The 18,821-nt window shown below is 40.7% G+C and overlaps 1 protein-coding gene across 2 annotated transcripts in view; it reads left to right on the forward strand.

The window, feature by feature from the left end:
• The window catches only part of MELTF (melanotransferrin), a 592,427-nt gene that overhangs the window by 265,878 nt on the left and 307,728 nt on the right, over nt 1-18,821 (forward strand). For both annotated transcript variants that reach the window (XM_044070717.1, XM_044070716.1), the window contains exon 5: nt 9,816-9,972. In XM_044070717.1, the coding sequence (XP_043926652.1) occupies nt 9,816-9,972 (157 nt within the window). The remainder of the gene's footprint in view (nt 1-9,815; nt 9,973-18,821) is intronic.

Raw genomic sequence — 18,821 nt, forward strand, 5'->3', positions numbered from 1 at the left:
CAGACAGACCACAAAGAGTCAGATACAGGCATCCCAGAGGCAGATCTCAGCCCCAAGGCTCATACAGGCCTAAACAATGGGGTGCTCCTACCTCCAAAAGCGGAGAAGACAAATCACAACCTTACAGGAAACAGTCTCAATGACTTTCCTCTACCAGATCCAAGCACTTTTCTTTTGGCAGCCCCCTTAGGGGGAAACTAGCACTTTTCTCATCAAATTGGCAAATGGTTACCCAAGACAAATGGGTCCTGAACATAGTGTCCCAAGGCTACAGGTTCCATTTTCACACTCTACCAAGGTCAAAAGGTATGCCAGACCTGCCACACAATCAATGGGCAGAGGCACAAAAACAAATTGCAGCCCTCATGGACATGAGGGCCATTCAGCAAGTACCACAACAAGAGCAGGGGCAAGGATTTTACTCCAGACTTTTTCTAGTACCCAGAAAGGACAGAACCTGGAGACCAATACTGGACTTGTCTATACTAAATACGTTTCTGGAAGTTCCAAAATTCAAGATGTTGACTCTACAGCTGCTACTGCCCATGCTGGGCAAGAAGGCTTGGCTCGTAACTTTGGACCTAAAAGAGGCATACCTGCATGTCCCAATCAGGCAATCTTGCAGAAGATACCTCAGATTCATAGCTGGCTCAATGCATTACCAATTCTCTGCACTGCCCTTTGGCTAATCTACTGTGCCCAGGGTCTTCACAAAATGCCTGGCACCAGTAATTGCATTTTGCAGACAAAAAGGAATTCAAATATATCCCTACTTGGACGACTGCCTAATTCAAGCAGAGAACAAAGAGATTCTTCTGAGGCATCTGGCATTCATAAAAAGATTACTAATTGGCCTAGGGTACACAGTAAACGAAAAGAAATCAAAACTAGTGCCCACTCAAGAGATAATATTCCTGGGTGCAAGCTTAAATACAACTGCCCAGATGGCTTATCTCATGCCAGACAAACAAAAGCATCTGACTACTTACTTCAAAAAATTGGCAACAAAAACCCACTTATCTGCAAGGAAAATCCTGCAGGCCTTGGGTTTCATGGCATCTTTCATTCTACTAATTCCATATGCCAGACTGCATATGAGGAAACTACAATGGTACCTAAAAAGTGTTTGGACTCAGCATTGTCACAGCCTGGAGACAGTAATTGCATGCATTCCCTGCCTACAACAGGAGTTTTGATGGTGGGCAGAAGCCTATCACCACAACAAGGGTTTGCCATTCAGTTTACCCACAGCCAGACAGACACTGGCATTGGATGTATCAGATTATGCCTGGGGGGCCCATATGGCAGGAAAATGTATTCAGGGCACATGGTCTGCAAACCAGATGCATCTTCACATCAATCAAAAAGAGATGCTAGCTGTTCAAAATGCCCTGACAGCTTTCAAGGACCTGCTTCATCCTGGACAGTTACTGATAAAGACAGACAACACTACGGTCATGTGGTACATAAACAAGCAGGAGGTACACATCCCTACCCCCTATGCAGACAAGCAATGACCTTATGGGACACAGCATTGGCTTTTCAAATTAACCTGCAAGCACAATTCCTGCCAGGAGAAACAAATACTCTGGCAGACAAACTAAGCAGAAACCTCATGGATCCCCATGAATGGAAACTGGATCCACAAGTCTTCAGCATGATAATAAGGAAATGGGGATGCCCAGACATAGACCTGTTTGCCTCCCCTCACAACTGCCAATTGCAGAGATTTTGCACAAGGATTTATCACAAGCAAGCATGGAAAGTGGACGCCCTATCCTTCAGCTGGAAAAATCTAATGGTATATGCTTTTCCCCCACTGCCTCTCTTTCCCAGGGTACTCCTAAAGGTCAGACAAGAGAAGCCAAAAATGATACTGATTGCACCAGACTGGCCATGCCAGCACTGGTACCCAATCCTAAAGAGCTTGTCTCAAGGTCCAGCATGGATATTGCCTCAAACTTCTCACTTGCTGACCCAACAAAACAATCAGATCCTGCACAGCCAACTCAGGACCTTAAATCTGGCAGCATGGCGGATAATGTAGCCATTCAGAACACTCCTCTTTCAAAAGCTGTTATGGATGTTATCTTGGAGGCCAGGAGGCCCAGCACTAGAAAATCTTATGCAGAAAAATGGAAGAGATTCTGTGCTTGGAACCAGGAACAAGGCATTGACACGTGTGTACCAAATATCCCTCAGATTTTACAATACCTGAGATGCTGAACAAAGGCCTTTCCTTCTCATCAATTAAGATTCATGCCTTTGCCATTTCAGCCCATTACAATACGGAACCACCTATCTTTTCTCATCCTTTAATAAGGCAGTACCTCAGGGGGGCCAAAAACATTAGGCCTCCAAGGAAAGCACCAGTTCCAGCCTGGGACCTCAATTATGTTTTGGAAAAACTCACACTGCCTCCTTTTGAGGCAGCATCAACAGCAGATATAAAATTCTTATCCTGGAAAACAGCACTGCTCCTAGCAATAACCTCTGCAAGGCAAGTCTCAGAGTTACAAGCATTCATGGCTGTGGAACCTTTCATCATTTTTCATCCAGACAGGGTTTCTCTGAGGACAAACCCTACATTTATGCCTAAGGTGGTGTCCAGTGTGGCCCTTAACCAAACCATTCACTTGCCAACCTTTTATCCTAATCCACAGAACAAGGGTGAGAAAATTCTGCATTATTTGGACATACACAGGCAGTTACCTTCTACTTGGAAAGAACTAAAGCTTTCAGAAAGACTGAGCAACTTTTGGTGTCATATGCTGCAGGATCACAAGGAAAGGCTATCTCAAAACAGACTATTTCTAAATGGATAGGCCATTGCATCCATTTCTGCTATTTTCAACATGGCAAATCAGTGCCTAAGGGCATTAGACCTCATTCCACCAGAGCAGCAGCCACTTCAGCAGCCTTCCTCAGAGGAGTACCAACCAAAGATATCTTAGAGGCTGCAACTTGGAGTTCAGTGCACACCTTCACAAAGCACTACCACTTACCTCTTTACTCTAAGTCCACAGCAGGCTTTGCCACTGCAATCCTGCAGGGCCTCATAGCCTCTCCTAATCCTATTTAGCCCAGCCACCCTTCCTCAGCTTTGGGATTCAACCCAAGAGTAATGACTGCAACAGTGAAACACAATGAACATAGTACAGTTGTGTACCTACCATAAATGTAGATGTTCGAGTGTATTCACTGTTGCAGTCCAGGTTACCCACCCACCATCCTCCTTTTCTTTGCTGGGTCTATCTGCACTTCTCTATCCTATACAACCTATTTGGTGTATTTGCTTGTAGATGAAGGAAATGTTATTTTTGTGCATGCATTTTTATTGGCATATTTTTCAGCCTATCAATTTGGGGGCACCTGACATCTGGGGCAAGAAAAACTGAAGAAAATGGTGTTGTCTGCATCTTTTATACCCCTGGCGCACTGACATCAGGGAAGAGGTGACAGCAACTGACGTCGGACCTAGACTTTGGAATTCTGACCGACTGAGGGTAGCCTGACAGCAGGATAACCCAAGAGTAATGACTGCAACAGTGAATACACTCGAACATCTACATTTATGGTAGGTACACAACTGTACTTTATAGTTAGGCTGCTCTAAGCTTTAAGACTGGTGCTAAAGAAATGTAATCATTCAGCCCTGGCTTTTTAATGGCTTCCAGTTTTAGTTGCCAAAATAATTCATGAAAATCTATTGTGGTCTCCCAGGGTCCCCCCCATGGGTCCATGTCTATTTTCTCTATAACATAAAACCCGTACTTGGCTGAAGTACAAGTAGTGGAATGCCTGTAAAGAACATTATTTTCTTTCATTTTTTTAATATCATTAAGATGTTCATAGATCCTTCTTTTAAACTTTCTGGTAGTTTTCCATATATAAAATGCCCCACAGATGCTGCATACAGCAATATATACCACTCCAATGGTATCACAGTTTACAAACCCATTAGTTTTGAGTGTTGTCCCACTTTCGTCTAAAACCAATGTTTCTCCCTGCAGTTTCTAAACTGTGACACCATTGGAGTGGTATATATTACTGTATGCAGCATTTGTGGGGCATTTTATATAGGGAAAACTACCAGAATGTTTAAAAGAAGGATCTATGAACATCTTAATGATATTAAAAAAATGGAAGAAAATAATGCCCTTTACAGACATTCCACTACTTGTAATTCAGCCAAGTATGGGTTTTATATTATAGAGAAAATCGACATGGACCTACGGGGGGGGGGCTGGGAGACCACAATAGAATTTTGTGAATTATTTTGGCAACTAAAATTGGAAGCCAGGGCTGAATGATTACATTTCTTTAGCACCAGTCTTAAAGCTTAGAGTAGCCAAACTATAACGGTATAGTTACTAGATGGAAATCTAAGTTAAAGCTGTGTACATTTGTCCTTTATTTACGTTTGTGTCGTGTTGTACCACCTGCTGCAATGTACAAAGTATTGATATTATTTTTATAAGTAAATTATAGGATTTTTTACTGTTTTAACATTGAAAGGCTATTATTTAAAATATATTGACATTATTTTTAACTTTAGAATATAAGATTTCTTAAGAAATTTTGAGGTTTATGTTTTGAACATTTATTAATTAGTTAATTGGAATAAAACGCTGATTGGGTGATGTAATGGAGGGGGCAGAATATATTACAAAGATTGCTCACTTAATGGTATATCTGATGAAGTCTTTGATGTGACAGGATGAAAACGCAGTGTATAATATAAGCATTAGTTTATATTAAAGAGAGTAACCTTCGGACTTTATGGTGTGGCATTTTTCTACAGGAATTGGGTGTCAGTGTGCTTTTGTCGTTTAGATTAGAGTTTTGCTTTGCACACTTTCCTGGTTTGCTTTGAAATTAAAAATAAAGATATTAAAGCACTATCAACTTTATTATAGCTGGTGGTGAAAAAAAGCTACAATTAAATGGAAAACTCAAGAACCAAGAGGTTCTGAAGTATTAGCAGGAATGAAAAATAGAAGAGAAATAGAAACAAATTATGGGGAGAACTAGGGGAAAGTATATCTAAAAGTAACTATAAGTACTGGGCATAGAAGATAATAACCCAGGAATGAAGATAATACTGAGAAGGTATTAACAAAGCTACTGAGGAAAGAGACAATATGACAAATAAGATGGGGTGGGGATAAAAAGGAACAAATAATAGGGCATCTTAATAGTGGTTTGGGATTTTGATATTAGAATAAAGGAAATACAGTAAAATGAATGAATTATGTATCCTGTCATTGAGTTGGACTATTGTTTATTAACATTTAAAGTTCATATAGTAGTAAAAAAGAAAACATTTTCTTCTTTCATTTCATGCTACTTTTTATAAGATTGGGGACAGCCTCCAGGATATGTGCAATGTGCGCCATGTATGAGGACTGGGCAATATTTACATGCAAAACAAAGATATGATAAATAAAGCAGCCTGATCATTTAAAAAACTACCTTTTTAAAGCTAACAGGGATCTTAAGCAGAAACAAGGCTGAACATTTTGGTTTAAGGAGAAAGTCAAAGAGGAACTCATTACCTTGGAAAATTAAATAATTTATCATCATCTTTAAAACTAGAGTACTCTTACATTTTGGAGACACATGGTCTGACTTAACTGTGGCATGTAGACTCCATTCTTGTCTATATTTTGAATTGATTTGATAAGCCCATAACCTCTGACTCATGCAGGCACAGAGGAGTCAGTGTTACCAAAGTGACTATGTGGTATGACTTGAGTTAAGGCAAGAATTATATTAATCATTAACAAAAAAAAAAAAGAAAAGCTCATTGATATATTTATAAGCCAGCCTCAGGCAGTTCTAGTGTTGTTGTTGCTTGCACATAACTGCCCTGATCCCTCTCCCATGCCAGATCTGCACCATAGGATTCTGGGAAGCAGAGGAGGCACTCACTCTTCTGTATTCTCAGAGTGACTGTGTGTGTGTGTGTGTGTGTGTGTGTGTGTGTGTGTGTGTGTGTGTGTGTGTGTGTGTGTGTGTGTGCATCACTAATGCGGATTACCCAAGTGCAGTACAGTTAGGACATCACACAACAGCAACAGTAGTAACTACATCTGAGGGGATGTGCCACGGAGCAGGTTGTCCAAGAGCACATGCAGCTAGTTACTCAGTTTGCTGAAGTTCAGAGCTGCCTAGTGGACCTGTAACTGGCAGACTCATTATGTCTTGTACTTAAGTTACATTAAACAAGCTGCTAACCTCAGCACACCACTCGCAGCAGCCTGAGCTACAGCATCAGGCAGGTGCACAACTTACCGTTTAGTGTTACTGTAACGGCTGTCACTGTTAGAGTCAATGCCAAAGAGTGGCACTGCTCTGATCTTTTCTTTTTTGTTATTGTTGACTGAGGTTAACAGTGGAATCTAGAAATCTAAGGTACTGCTTGGAAATTCCAGATTTACCTCCATTCAGCCAATATGCTTTTGATGAACGCAGACTCTTACAAACATAACATATTTCTTATGAATTACCATCATCAACTCTTTTTTTTAATTCTGATATATTTTGAGACTGTTTAATACTTAATTTAAAATGATTCTGTAACCTAGTGACAGATTCTGTTATACATTTCTTTTACAGATAATAAGTTAAAAGAACAGTGCCTAATATTCCTATAATGCAGTAAAACCTTAAGTCCTAAAAGCACTTGCCAGGAATGGTCTATCACTGCTTGAAATGCCATCTGTCTGGGTATGAATACTCCCTAAAGCTAGTAATTCACTTTGAAATTTTTTATAAACCAGTTTTTAACATTTTATCCTCCTAGTAGGTATAAATACAAACTACTTCTTTGCTCTCAGATGAGAGACTTACACAAAGTGGTCAGTATGCATGCATCACTGCTGTTTCTCTGTTCACAGTAAATCTTACTCTGCATGTATACTATGTGCCTTCTGATACCTTTGCACATGGTTGCAGTTGACCCACAATATTTTCATTTAAAAAGTAATTATTTAACTGCACTTGGGTGGGTACTAGCCTCCCCTCCCCACCCCGAAACTTAAGTCAGGTAGCCTGGTTAACTTATGGAGTACAAACGTTTAAATACTGTGTCAGGTGATGGACTCCAAAACAGCCCAGTGTTGCTGTATCTCCAGTGAAGTTAATTCCTTAACTTTTGCCTGTGCTTCCTTTGCTGTCCACAGCATTCAAATTATTTGTTTTAGTCACGTCATTTAGGAGGAGAGAAGTGTGGATTCAGAAACTTGTCCAGAGGTACTGAATTTGTTGTACTTTGTTTTGTGCATTACAGTTTAACCATGGATAGCTTCCATAAAGTACATTTTAAACCAAGATACTGAAGCCTGCTGTTCAAACTCAATCAGTAATGACAAATCAAGTCTAAAGTAATTGCTGCTCATATTTAACCGAAACACCTAAACTTGATAATGCAAACATACAAAATCATAATTTAAAATCTCACAAAAAGTCAACAAATATTGTTTTAGCAGGGTGACTGTGTCTATAACTCCCCCATGGGGGTTTTCCCCTTCACTTTCTAAATACACTAACTCTGAGGGGCCTCATAATTTGAGAAAAGGGACAATATGAGAAAGAAACTCACATTTTCTCTTTACTTTGAGTTACTTAGCCTCAGAGATTATGAAAACACCATGTGTGAGGCACAGCCAATTCACTGAAGCATGGCCAATTCAAGTATTCAGTTAAAGATACAGGATATTTCCAAGTTTTGATAAAGCCAGTCAACAAAAGATAGTGTCCACGGGTAACCATTAATGGGGCCGTAGGAGAGCACAAAAAGGTTAGCATCATTTGTTTAGCCTTTGCATGCATGGTTGCACCTACTGAGCCATTCAAGTTGTGAAGATCTCTCACTCTGCCTCGGCATTTGGCATTCATCTTCTGAGTGATGCATTCTGTAAATCCCTGCCCACTTGTTTGTCCTTAGCATGCAGCACTGCACTTACTGGTATAGGATTTGTGAAACCCTGCCCACTTGCCCTGTCTTTGCATGCAGAGTAATCTAGTGAACCATGAAATTTGTGGTGCTCTGACCACATGCCCTGCCTCTGCATGTGGAAAGTTACAGAGTCATGTGCATTGACTGCCCACTTGCCCTGCCTCTGCATACAGCACTGTGGATAAGGAGGAGCAATCTACTTCTCAGGACTAGAAATGGCAGACACTCCCCTACATGTTATGGCCACAATGGGAAATTTGTTGTACAAGTCTCCACTTCATACCCTTGGAAGTTAGTGGTGCTCAGGGCTGATAGGATTATAAAAGCCATTCTTAGGATTAGCAAGTAAATGCTAGTCATTCTTGGGGTTGGTAGGCATGTAGCAAGTCCTCTCTGGGATATTGAGAATATAGTATATACTCTGAGGGTTTATAATAATATGGCTAGTTTTTCAGCAGGAACATGCTAGTCCCTGTCAGAGTTGATATGGGTTATAGTCACTTTGTGCTGGCAAAAATACTGTAGTCTCTCTTTCTTTTTGTTAGCAAGAACATGATAGTCAGGGGTGGTAGGAATGTAGTAGCCAGTCCTGGGGTTGATAGAGATATCTTAGCCATTCTCAAGGTTGGCAGAAGTATTACACTCAGGGTTGGTAGGAATACAGTAGTCATTTTCAGAGTTGGTAGGAACATGGTAACTACTGTCAAGGACTGGTGGAATGTGGTAATCATACTTCAGGTTGGTAGGGATGTGGCCCTCGGGGTCAGTAGGGATGCGGCAGTCACTCATAGTATCCACCCATAGGGTTCATATGAATGCGGCTGTCATAGTTTGGGTTGGTAGGGCATAACAGTCAGGTTTGTTAGGAACACAGTAGCTTCTCAGTCAGTACAAATGTGTAACTGTTCATACTTCATTGTTTTTTTCTGAAAGCTGACCTGTTGATGCAGGAGGTGAATTAGTATGTAAGCACTTGGGGCCCAAGTTTTGGAATGGGGTTGTGTCACCAAAGGATTGACTGGGTGAGGAATGAACACCTCCTTCCCTCTCCCTTATTGCCAGAAGTGCTGGGACTGGAGCTGGTGTACTGGGATGCCTAAGCATTGGTATCACAGCCACAGCTGATCCATGCATATGCAAGTAAGTGCATGTTGTAGGATGTCAACAGGATACCAAACCATATTATAGTGTGCATTCTGCTCTATAAGTAGTAGATGGAAATGCCCCTCTCAGCTGTCAAGAATTCACATTTCAGCTCTGTAAGGTTTCTTACTTATCTCAAATTGCAGCAACTTCCATAAGGAAAAGTCCTTATTCTCAAAGGTGATATTTATGGGGAGGGGGTGCAGGAGCCCTTACTTGCACTGCAATCAATTGTTAGCAATAAGGAGTGTTGAAACAGACAGGATAAGAGACAAGGAGTTGAGAAAGGCCAGACAAGGTTGGTAACCTGGGTTTATGGCTGCTTCAGACATGAATCACAAAGAAAAGTTTTTTTTTTTGTTTTTTTCTTTGTGTTCTTCCCTTGTATTCTGGTAGCACATGTGGTACTGATTGTGTAATAGAGGTTTAGCAATCCCTCAGAATTTCTGAATTTAAGCAATAGCAACAGCTATTAATCACAATGCATTCTTTATAAACAATGATAGCTTATCGCTGTAGAAAAACTGCCAACAGTTTGTTTTCAAGTTTTCAGAACAGCATGTTTAACAGATAATGTCAACAAACTACACTTTATAATACACTTTATAATACCTCTGTTGTTTAGTTTGAATGTTTATGCAATGATGTTGTCACTCTGGAATTTTATGACTAATTTTGCTAACTGATATTTTATCATTTTATTTCCCAGCCACAAGTCAATTCTTCTCCAAAAGTTGTGTTCCAGGAGCCAATCAAAATGGATTCCCTTCTAATTTATGTGCACTTTGCATTGGTGATGACAATGGAAACAATAAATGTGCACTGAGTAATAAGGAACGATACTCTGGCTACAGTGGGGCTTTCAGGTGACAAACTTCAAAACAAAGAAAATTTCTAAGATATAGAAATATAGTTTTCATCTGTGTGTTTCCTGGTGATGAGTTTACAAATTAGTGTCAGAGAACTGTGGTAACAAGTGCTATATATGTTGGTGTATTATTTTATCAGACTAAACTTCTGATCTTTGTCATATTTGTAAATATTATTGATTTTGCAGGATATCTGAACTTAATGCTAGAAGGCGAAAACAGCAGATGTTACTACATATGTATCGGTGTATTGTAGAAATCCTGAATTTAGTTTCCTGTTAATATATCACAGTAGCCATCACATATGTTCACTAGCACTGGGGTGTATGCAAATGGGGGAATGCTTGCCAGCCAGGACAATAGTTAGACACTCAAAGAGCTCTGCGAGGTTTTATTTATTTTTTCCTGAACCTTTCCCAGAAAAATGTATGGCTTAAAGAATTTTTACCTACTAATATTTAAGATTATTACCCTAGTGTAGGTCTCTACCATAAATTGCATACATTTGAAAAAGATTAGTGTTTGATTGTTGTAGGAGAATAGGGCATTTGACTGAAAATGATGCAAAATGTCTTTGTTTTGTAGATGTATAATTTGCATCCATACCTACATTACTATCAGTTTACGTACCTCTCAACTGCACAGATTTTCCCAGAATGTCCAGATTTTTGCCTCGTACTTTTGGACTGTTTTTCATAACTTTGTGGTTTTCTGGCAAATCAGTGGCAAATTTTTAAAGACTGAAGTCAGAGAATAATGACAGATATTCGAGTTTTAGACTTAACAGTCTCCAGAAAATTCATATTAATGCAAAACATGTTATTCTATCAATTTCCTAAGTTTGTAAGAGCAATATTTCAAAATTGTCCCTATTTTTAGGCCTTTGTCACCCATTAGTTATGGCTTTGTCCAGATTTTGTGCTCTAAGAAGTTGAGAGGTATGCATGGCTTGAGCTGGCAGGTCAGGAATAATGTGGTTGAGAACAAAATGTAAATTTCTGGTGCTTTCTAAAAGATATAATTGCCTGTTGGCAGGGAGTTTTATGCAATGGCATTACTGACCTGCATGAATTTTAATGCTATAAAACAATACAGTCTTCTTTTGTTGGTAGTACCTGCCTCAGACTTTATTTAACTGGATGTATCAGTATAATACCCTCCTTGTCTCATTGAGATTGGCCCTCCTTGTCTTACTGTGATTGGACTGCCGCATGTCATAATGTGCTTTTTCCTCTAATATTTGTACAAGTTTCTTCCTCTTGTGAAGTTTTTGTTGGTAATTGTGACACACAGATCACTTCTGAGGAAATAGCAATTAGCCATAGTGTTAAACACTGGACACAGAATATAGTCACTATAAAAAGAGTTGTACTGAAAGTCATAATTGATAACTATTTGCACAAATACTAAAAACAGAATGAGTTGCTGTCTCCTACTCCTAATAAACTTACGTTAGGCCTCATTATTACAAGACTACTCTTAATGGTAGATGATTGAAATGGTCATCCTAAGCCAGTCACCTAGGACAGTCTTCTGTTGTCCACAACAATGTACAGTATGGACTGGGAGAAATTGGCTGAACATTATCAGGTGAAATTAGCATGGTATTCTGAAAAGGCATACAGTATGCTTGGATGGATATTGGAGTCCTAGGTTCATAGATTAGTACTAAGCTAACTGCCCTTGCAAGCCATTTTAAGCCTAGCCCAATTATCCCTTGTGAGACTCAAACCCTGCACCTTGTGTTTGTAAGGCAAACACCTTAACCATTAGGCCACCCCAGGTATGTTGTTAATAACATGAAGCTACTGAAAATAATTCAGCTAAATTAATGTTTCAAACACTCTCTCTTCCTAACGGACTTCATGAATGCATTATCCTGAGTGATTTCAGCACTCACTGGTGTGATGTGACCAATCAACTTAACAATACTCTCAAAGTTTGGGATATGAAGTCTGAAGCTCAAATATCTGTCATTATTTAGTGACTGCAATCAAGTTTTTGCCAGAAGATCACAAATATTAAGAGGAACTGACCAAAAATATGGAGGTAAAACTCTGTACAGTTGAGAGGTATGCCCTATTCTAAGTGGCCATTGTCCTGCCATCACCATTATTACATTAAATGCACATTATACTTACAACCATATTCACACGTTAGAAAAATACCACTATCCATTTGCTACAACTAGCCCACCTTAAGCAGGAAAATATTTAATTGATTAAATTGTCTTGAATTGTGTTCTTGACAGCAGGAGGAATATTTCCTATTATCTAAAGAAAGGATATGTCACCAAGTTGACCCATGACTAACTTTATCCTTTTGCATCTCTTTAAACTTGGAGATAAGGTCTAGGCTTCCTTAAGACTGCTGAATTAAATTTGGACTTGTAGACCTAAAAGAATTCAGGCATCTTGCTTTTAAAGCCATAACTACTACTCAAGGAAGAGAGCATCTTCTCCTTTTAAGTAATCCAAAGAAAGTCTGGAATGGGATCGGGTGACTTGCAGATCAAAAACATGGACTAACATCCAAACTCCTGCCTAACAGCTCCCTTATTTTTGACCCCAACATTATGTGTAAGACACAGTGGTGGAACAGACAGCATTGTTCATCACTTTGATTGTCAGCTGGTGTGCGTCTGTCCAGAGTCTGCATGTCCTCCCTGTATTTGCATGGGCTTTCTCCAGATGCTTTGGTTTCCTCTCACACTCCAAGGACATGCAGTCGGTGGACTGGATATCCTAAATTGGTCATAGGTGTGAGGGTGCATGTGTGTGTGAGGTATGGAAGATTAATATCAGCAGGTCTAGCCACCTAGCTGTGTGAATCCTGGCTCTAGATGATTGTCGCTGTTGAAGTGATACTCTGACCCCATGTACAAAAATAGTAAAAAGGGATTCTGAATGGATTTATAGGGTCATAGGTGATTACTAGCTAATAGCCCCTACAACTCTTTTTAAGACTAGCTCTGCTTTCCCAAATGTATCTACATGATTTGATTTCCCAGGGTAGTTATAAGGGTTGGGTATAGGCTTGGACAATTGGTGGTCAAGCATTTACAGGCTGCATCTGTCCAAGAGATGCACAGGTACCAGATGAGGGGTAAATTCTGATTCCCCATCCACTGGTCCAAGGTATGCTTGAATTTGATTATGGAAGAACTCTGCTTCACATGGATGGGAAGTTTGTTCCAGAGGAAAGGTAGTCTCTGAGGCACATAGCTGTCCCTCCAACATGTTCTATTTATGTTGAAGATGAGGTTTAAGTCCCTAGATTGGGAATTTCTGATGCTATTTGTTTTGAGGATGTGCAATAGGGCCATCAGAAAGACAGAGATCAGATGATACCTTGTAGATCAGGCATAGATTTCCCCACAAAGTACAGGCCTAGGGCTTTGAGGAGTTATTGTCTTGTCAGATACATACAGAAGAGTGACTTGCACTCAATGACTGGTCTGATGAGGGCAGAGTACAGATGAACAATGGCATCTTTGGTCCTAGATGTCATACCCTTGCTTATAAGTTGTGCAACATCAAATGATTTTCTCAGCAGCATAGACATGGATGGTCAAAGGCCAGGTTACTGAAACATGCATGCCCAAACCTCTGGCCACTGGAATACTCTTGCAGGTGTATTATCAATGTGATAATTTCCAGTAGCTATCTTTCTAATGGATACTCTTATGTATTTCTTTGAGTTGTAGGTGATGGTTTTCTCACCAGTTATTTGTTTGTTCCAGGCTTTCTTGAGGCGTATTTGTGCCTGTGAGGTATTCTACAACTGGAGCTAGTTTGCAGTAGTCTGCAAACATGGTCAGCCAGGGGCCCATGACATTGGCCTTGACTTCAGAGAAATAGATGCCAAAAGGAAGTCCCGGCACCAAGCCCTGATGGAGTCTGTTAGTGATTGAACTCTTTGTGGAGATAGCCATCCCAATCTTTAACTTCTGAGGTCCTATCTATAACCACAAAACTACCAATCCTTAAAAAAATTGTATTACTTCATATGGGTTTATGCCTAATTTATTGAGTTAATCTACAATGCCCAAGTAAGGTATTGTGCCATATGATTTGACCAGGTCAAGGTAGGCTGTGTGTACCATTCTGCCCTCATCCATGACTTTAGTGATCTTCTCGAAGAAGTCCACCTGACTGAGTAGGCATGACCTGCTCTTATTGAAAACAAATTGGGTTGGTTCCAGTGTTGTATGTTTCCAATGCCATTGTTCATCATTTTCTTGATGATTCTTTCTATGGCTTTGCATAAGAGACTAGTCAGATATATGGCTCTATAGTTGTCCGAGCTTGTAGAGGCCCTCTTTGTGAAGAAGGATAACAGTTTCAGTTCTCCATTCACTTGGCACAAAGCCTGTCTGGAGGCTACAATTGAACAGAGATTCTAGTAGGCCTGATAGGTCATGTGTTGTGTTATTTAGGAGGCATCATGAGATGTTATCAGGATAATTGATGCTGCGTTCCTGGCCTTAGACAGTGCTTTGAGGCCTGCTACTTAGTGATTGTTGAAAGAGTTATGGTTGAGTGTACTTCCTGGAGGGTGACAGGGGGAGAGAGGGTAAAAACTGGAGTAATATTTGTCAGTCAGTAGAGTTTCTCTGACCTCCAGTACTAGTGAATCCATTCACAATTAGTTTTGGCACTTTTTTGTGTGTTGCCTTTGAAGTTGAGGACATAGTTTAGAAAGTGTTGTGGCAGTCCTTTGCCTGGAAGGTTATCTTTACCTTAAATTTGGCTTTGATAGACTTGATTAGTCCCTCACATTGCTTATTTAGATTGATGAGAGAGTTATTATCTCACTGGGCATAGCCTTTTCTATTTTTAGCCAATGGTTTTCTTTTTTTTTTTTTTCTATATACAACCTATTGATGTTGGGATTCCACCATGGCAACTTATTTTTTGAGTTTGTCCTATACTTGCTTTGCATTAGTACATCTCTTTCTGTCTAGCTATTTACATGATTGTACAGGGTGTCTGTGAACAGTTCTGCATAGGCAGCAGTGTTCACAGTGGTTGGGGGGGGGGGGGCTTGAAAATTTCCAGAGTTAGCTGGGGTCCTACATTTAAGCAGAACCTTTATGGTTTGACCTGAATAGTGAAGACATTACATGGGGAGGGGGTGAATGTTCCCCCAGCTTTGTAAAGTCAAGGATGTTAGCGCACCTTAATGGATGTATGGACCTGCTGGGCTAGGGTATCTGTGTTAATAAAGTCCAGGAACATTTGAGCCTGCATGTTGAGGTAGTGTATGAGTCCCAATTTATATTGGGGTAGTTAGTCACCCATGAATATGATACTGGGTTGAATGGGGAGAATCTACAGTACATTTAAGTAAGTGGCATGGGCTTCATGGGTCTCAGAGAGGGATCTATAGTTTGCCAAGATATGGTATATGATTTTGCTGATGGTAAATTGGACATGGGGAAGCTCAAGCACGTCATGTTGTTTGACCAGCATTGAGGTGTGTTTGTGTTTAGACTTCTCCACCTTTTATCCCTTCCTGTGCAGTAGATAGTCTAAACAGGTTTACTGTAACAAGACTGAAGCTTACAATCCTGAAATGTATATTGCCAGTAACATAATATAGGAGATCAATACGTTGAAGATCACAATGTTGAACTTCTGGAAGTCTCACCCCAGAGGACACATGTTAGCACTTGTTCCTGGGTTTACACTGGTGGAGATGTTCACTATTCAAGATTTTTAGACAGTGTTGTCTTCAGCATTTTTATCGTTTATGTTATGTAAAAGTTGCAGACTCCAAATCAGACTTCAAACCAGTGACAAGTGAAGTACCACAGGGTTCAGTCCTGGGACCTCTCCTGTTTGGTATCTACTTCTCTGAAGTACAGGCTAACACAGAAGGCCTCTGGCTAATGAATTTCACAGATGACTGCAAACTAGGAGCCATAGTTGAGTCCCCAAATGATGTGGACATCCTACAGAAGGGCCTCACTGAGACAGATACCTGGTGTCAGAGGCATGGCTTCAAGCACAATGCCAAAAAGTGCATTGTCATCCCCTTTGGTAAAAACTCTGTACTCATGAACTACCACATAAACGGCAGTCTACTTAACACCAAATGTGTGATAACAGACCTTGGGACCCAGGTGGACAGTAGTCTCTCCTTTGATAATCACATTGCCACAGTAGTCAGGAAATCCTTCTATGTGGCACACCTCATCACAAAAGGGTTCTCATCCTGGAAAAAAGAGGTCATTGTTCCCCTCTACTTGGCACTCATTAGACCCATTATAGAGTACAACAGCCCTTTTGGAATGTACCTCACAAGACATCTGCAGCAGCTGGAAAGGCCGCAGAAGTACATCACAAAGAGGATTACTGGCCTCAAACAGATGCCCTACACTGACCGTCTTAAAAAACTCCAGCTTTACTCTGTAGCATATCGCCTACTCTGAGGAGATCTCTGCCTAACATATAAAGCTATGTTAAACCCAGAGCTATACAGATGCACTTTATAAGCACTTACATGAGTGCATGGATCGTGCTATCCCTAACAGAACCAAGATGCTATCCTCCAAAAAAAGGAAGCCAATCTGTGGTCTTCTGCCATAAACAAACTCTACAACAGAAGAAAAAAACTGTTGCAAAAAAGAGTAAAATCCCACGATTGGAGGAACTCCCTGGTCAGCCTCAGTAAGAAGCTGAGATCCCTCATAAAATCCTCCAAAGCTAGTTATGAAAACAAAATTGCCACTGATTCTAAAGACAACCACAAAGCATTCTATAGCTATGTCAAAAATCTCAATGGCAACACTCAGATCTGCTCTGAGTTACAGCACAATGACACTAAATATACAGAACCAACTGATATTGCCAACATCCTGGCAGATAGGTTCAGTGCTAACTTTACCCCCCTCTCACCCCCTAAAGGGCCCATCTTTATACCAGAAGAATACAAAGTTCCTGTAATCACTGCTGCACAGGTAAAAACTTCACTCTCCAAAGCCAAGAACACAGCATCCATGGGACCTGACAACATCCCAGGCTGCCTTCTACATGAACTACAGAATGAACTGGCACCCCACCTAAGTACCATGTTCAATCATAGCCTCACCTCAGGCTTTGTGCCCATTGAATGGTGCACCGCGACAGTTATCCTACTCCACAAAGGGGGGGGGGGCCACAACAGACCCCGGGAACTACCGCCCCATTAGCCTGACGAGCCTTATCTGCAAGGCCATGGAACGTATCATCATGGAACTCATAAATAAAGACATTGAAGATCTCCAAACCCTGGACCCCACACAGTTTGGGTTTGTAAAAGGCAGATCATGTCTCCTAAACCTGATAGACTTCTTTGAAGTAGTCACCAAAGCCATAGATGAGGGTAAGGTGGTTCACACAGCCTATCTAGATCTCGCCAAGGCATTCAACACCATCCCCCACTCTGGAATTATAGATAAACTCACTAAACTAGGTATAAATCCCTATGTCACAAGATGGGTTGCCAACTGGCTTACTGAAAGAACCCACACTGCGAAAGTAGCAGACTCCAAATCAGACTTCAGACCAGTGACAAGTGGAGTACCACAGCGTTCAGTCCTGGGTGCTCTCCTGTTTGGTATCTACTTCTCTGAAGTACAGGCTAACACAGAAGGTCTTTGGCTAACTAAATTCGCAGATGACTGCAAACTAGGAGCCATAATTGAAACTCCTAACGATGTGGACATCCTACAAAAGGGCCTCACTGAGACAGATGCCTGGTGTCAAAGACATGGTCTCAAGCTCAATGCCAAAAAGTGCATTGTCATCCCCTTTGGTAAAAATTCTGTACCCATGAACTACCACATAGGCGGTAGTCTACTTAACACCGAAAGTGTGATAAGAGACCTTGGGACACAGGTGGAAAGTAGCCTCTCCTTTGATAATCACATCACCAAAGTGGTCAGGAAATCCTTCTACGTGGCACACCTCATCACAAAAGGTTTCTCATCCAGAAAAAAAGAGGTCATTGTTCCCCTCTACTCATCACTCATTAGACCCATTATAGAGTACAACTCCCCTTTTGGTATGTACCTCACAAGACATCTACAACAACTGGAAAGGCCGCAAAAATACCTCACAAAGAGGATTACTGGCCTCAAACAGATGCCTTACGCAGACCATCTCAAAAAACTCCAGCTTTACTCCGTCACATATCTGCCTAACATACAAAGCTATGTCAAACCCAGAGCTGCTGGACATGCTCCACTTAAAGAAATCCCAATCCCTCCGAGCTACATGCTCTAGGGACCTAAACCTTCTCACCACAATAAACAGAACATGCTGGAGGGATAGATTCCTGTCCCAGAGACTTCCCATACTCTGAAACAGACTACCTATCTATGCCAAACAGAGCTCCTCATTAGCAGTCTTCAAGAAAAATGTTGATGATTGGATGGGTAATAGGAAATTCACCCCAGGGATCACTTCTGTGGTTCTGCTTGACAGGGGCACAGGAAAATAATTTTCTTGGGTGGCGAAAGCCAGGGTACATTTTTGGCTGGGCTTGTATAGGCCCTAGGGCCAATAGCCTAGTACCTACCTATGAACTGTGTCTAGGAAAATATGTTTAGGATGAATTATATATTTTTGGAGAAGAAATGGATGTCCCCCCCTTAAGGAAATACTATAATATCTTAAAATTAGATAGGCCACATTCTGTGTCTATTCCTTCTGATATGCCAACTTTGGAGGATTTTTTTTTTTATTTTCTGCTTGCAATAATCCTGATATTCAATCTTCAATCCCTAAAAAGGCAGACAGATTTAATTTTATAAAGTTCTTCAGTCTAACAAGTATTTGCTTCCTAACCTCTGGTCTGAC

The sequence above is a fragment of the Protopterus annectens genome, chromosome 4.part1, assembly GCF_019279795.1.
Source record: "Protopterus annectens isolate FY-2018-M chromosome 4.part1, PAN1.0, whole genome shotgun sequence".
Classification (NCBI taxonomy): domain Eukaryota; kingdom Metazoa; phylum Chordata; order Ceratodontiformes; family Protopteridae; genus Protopterus; species Protopterus annectens.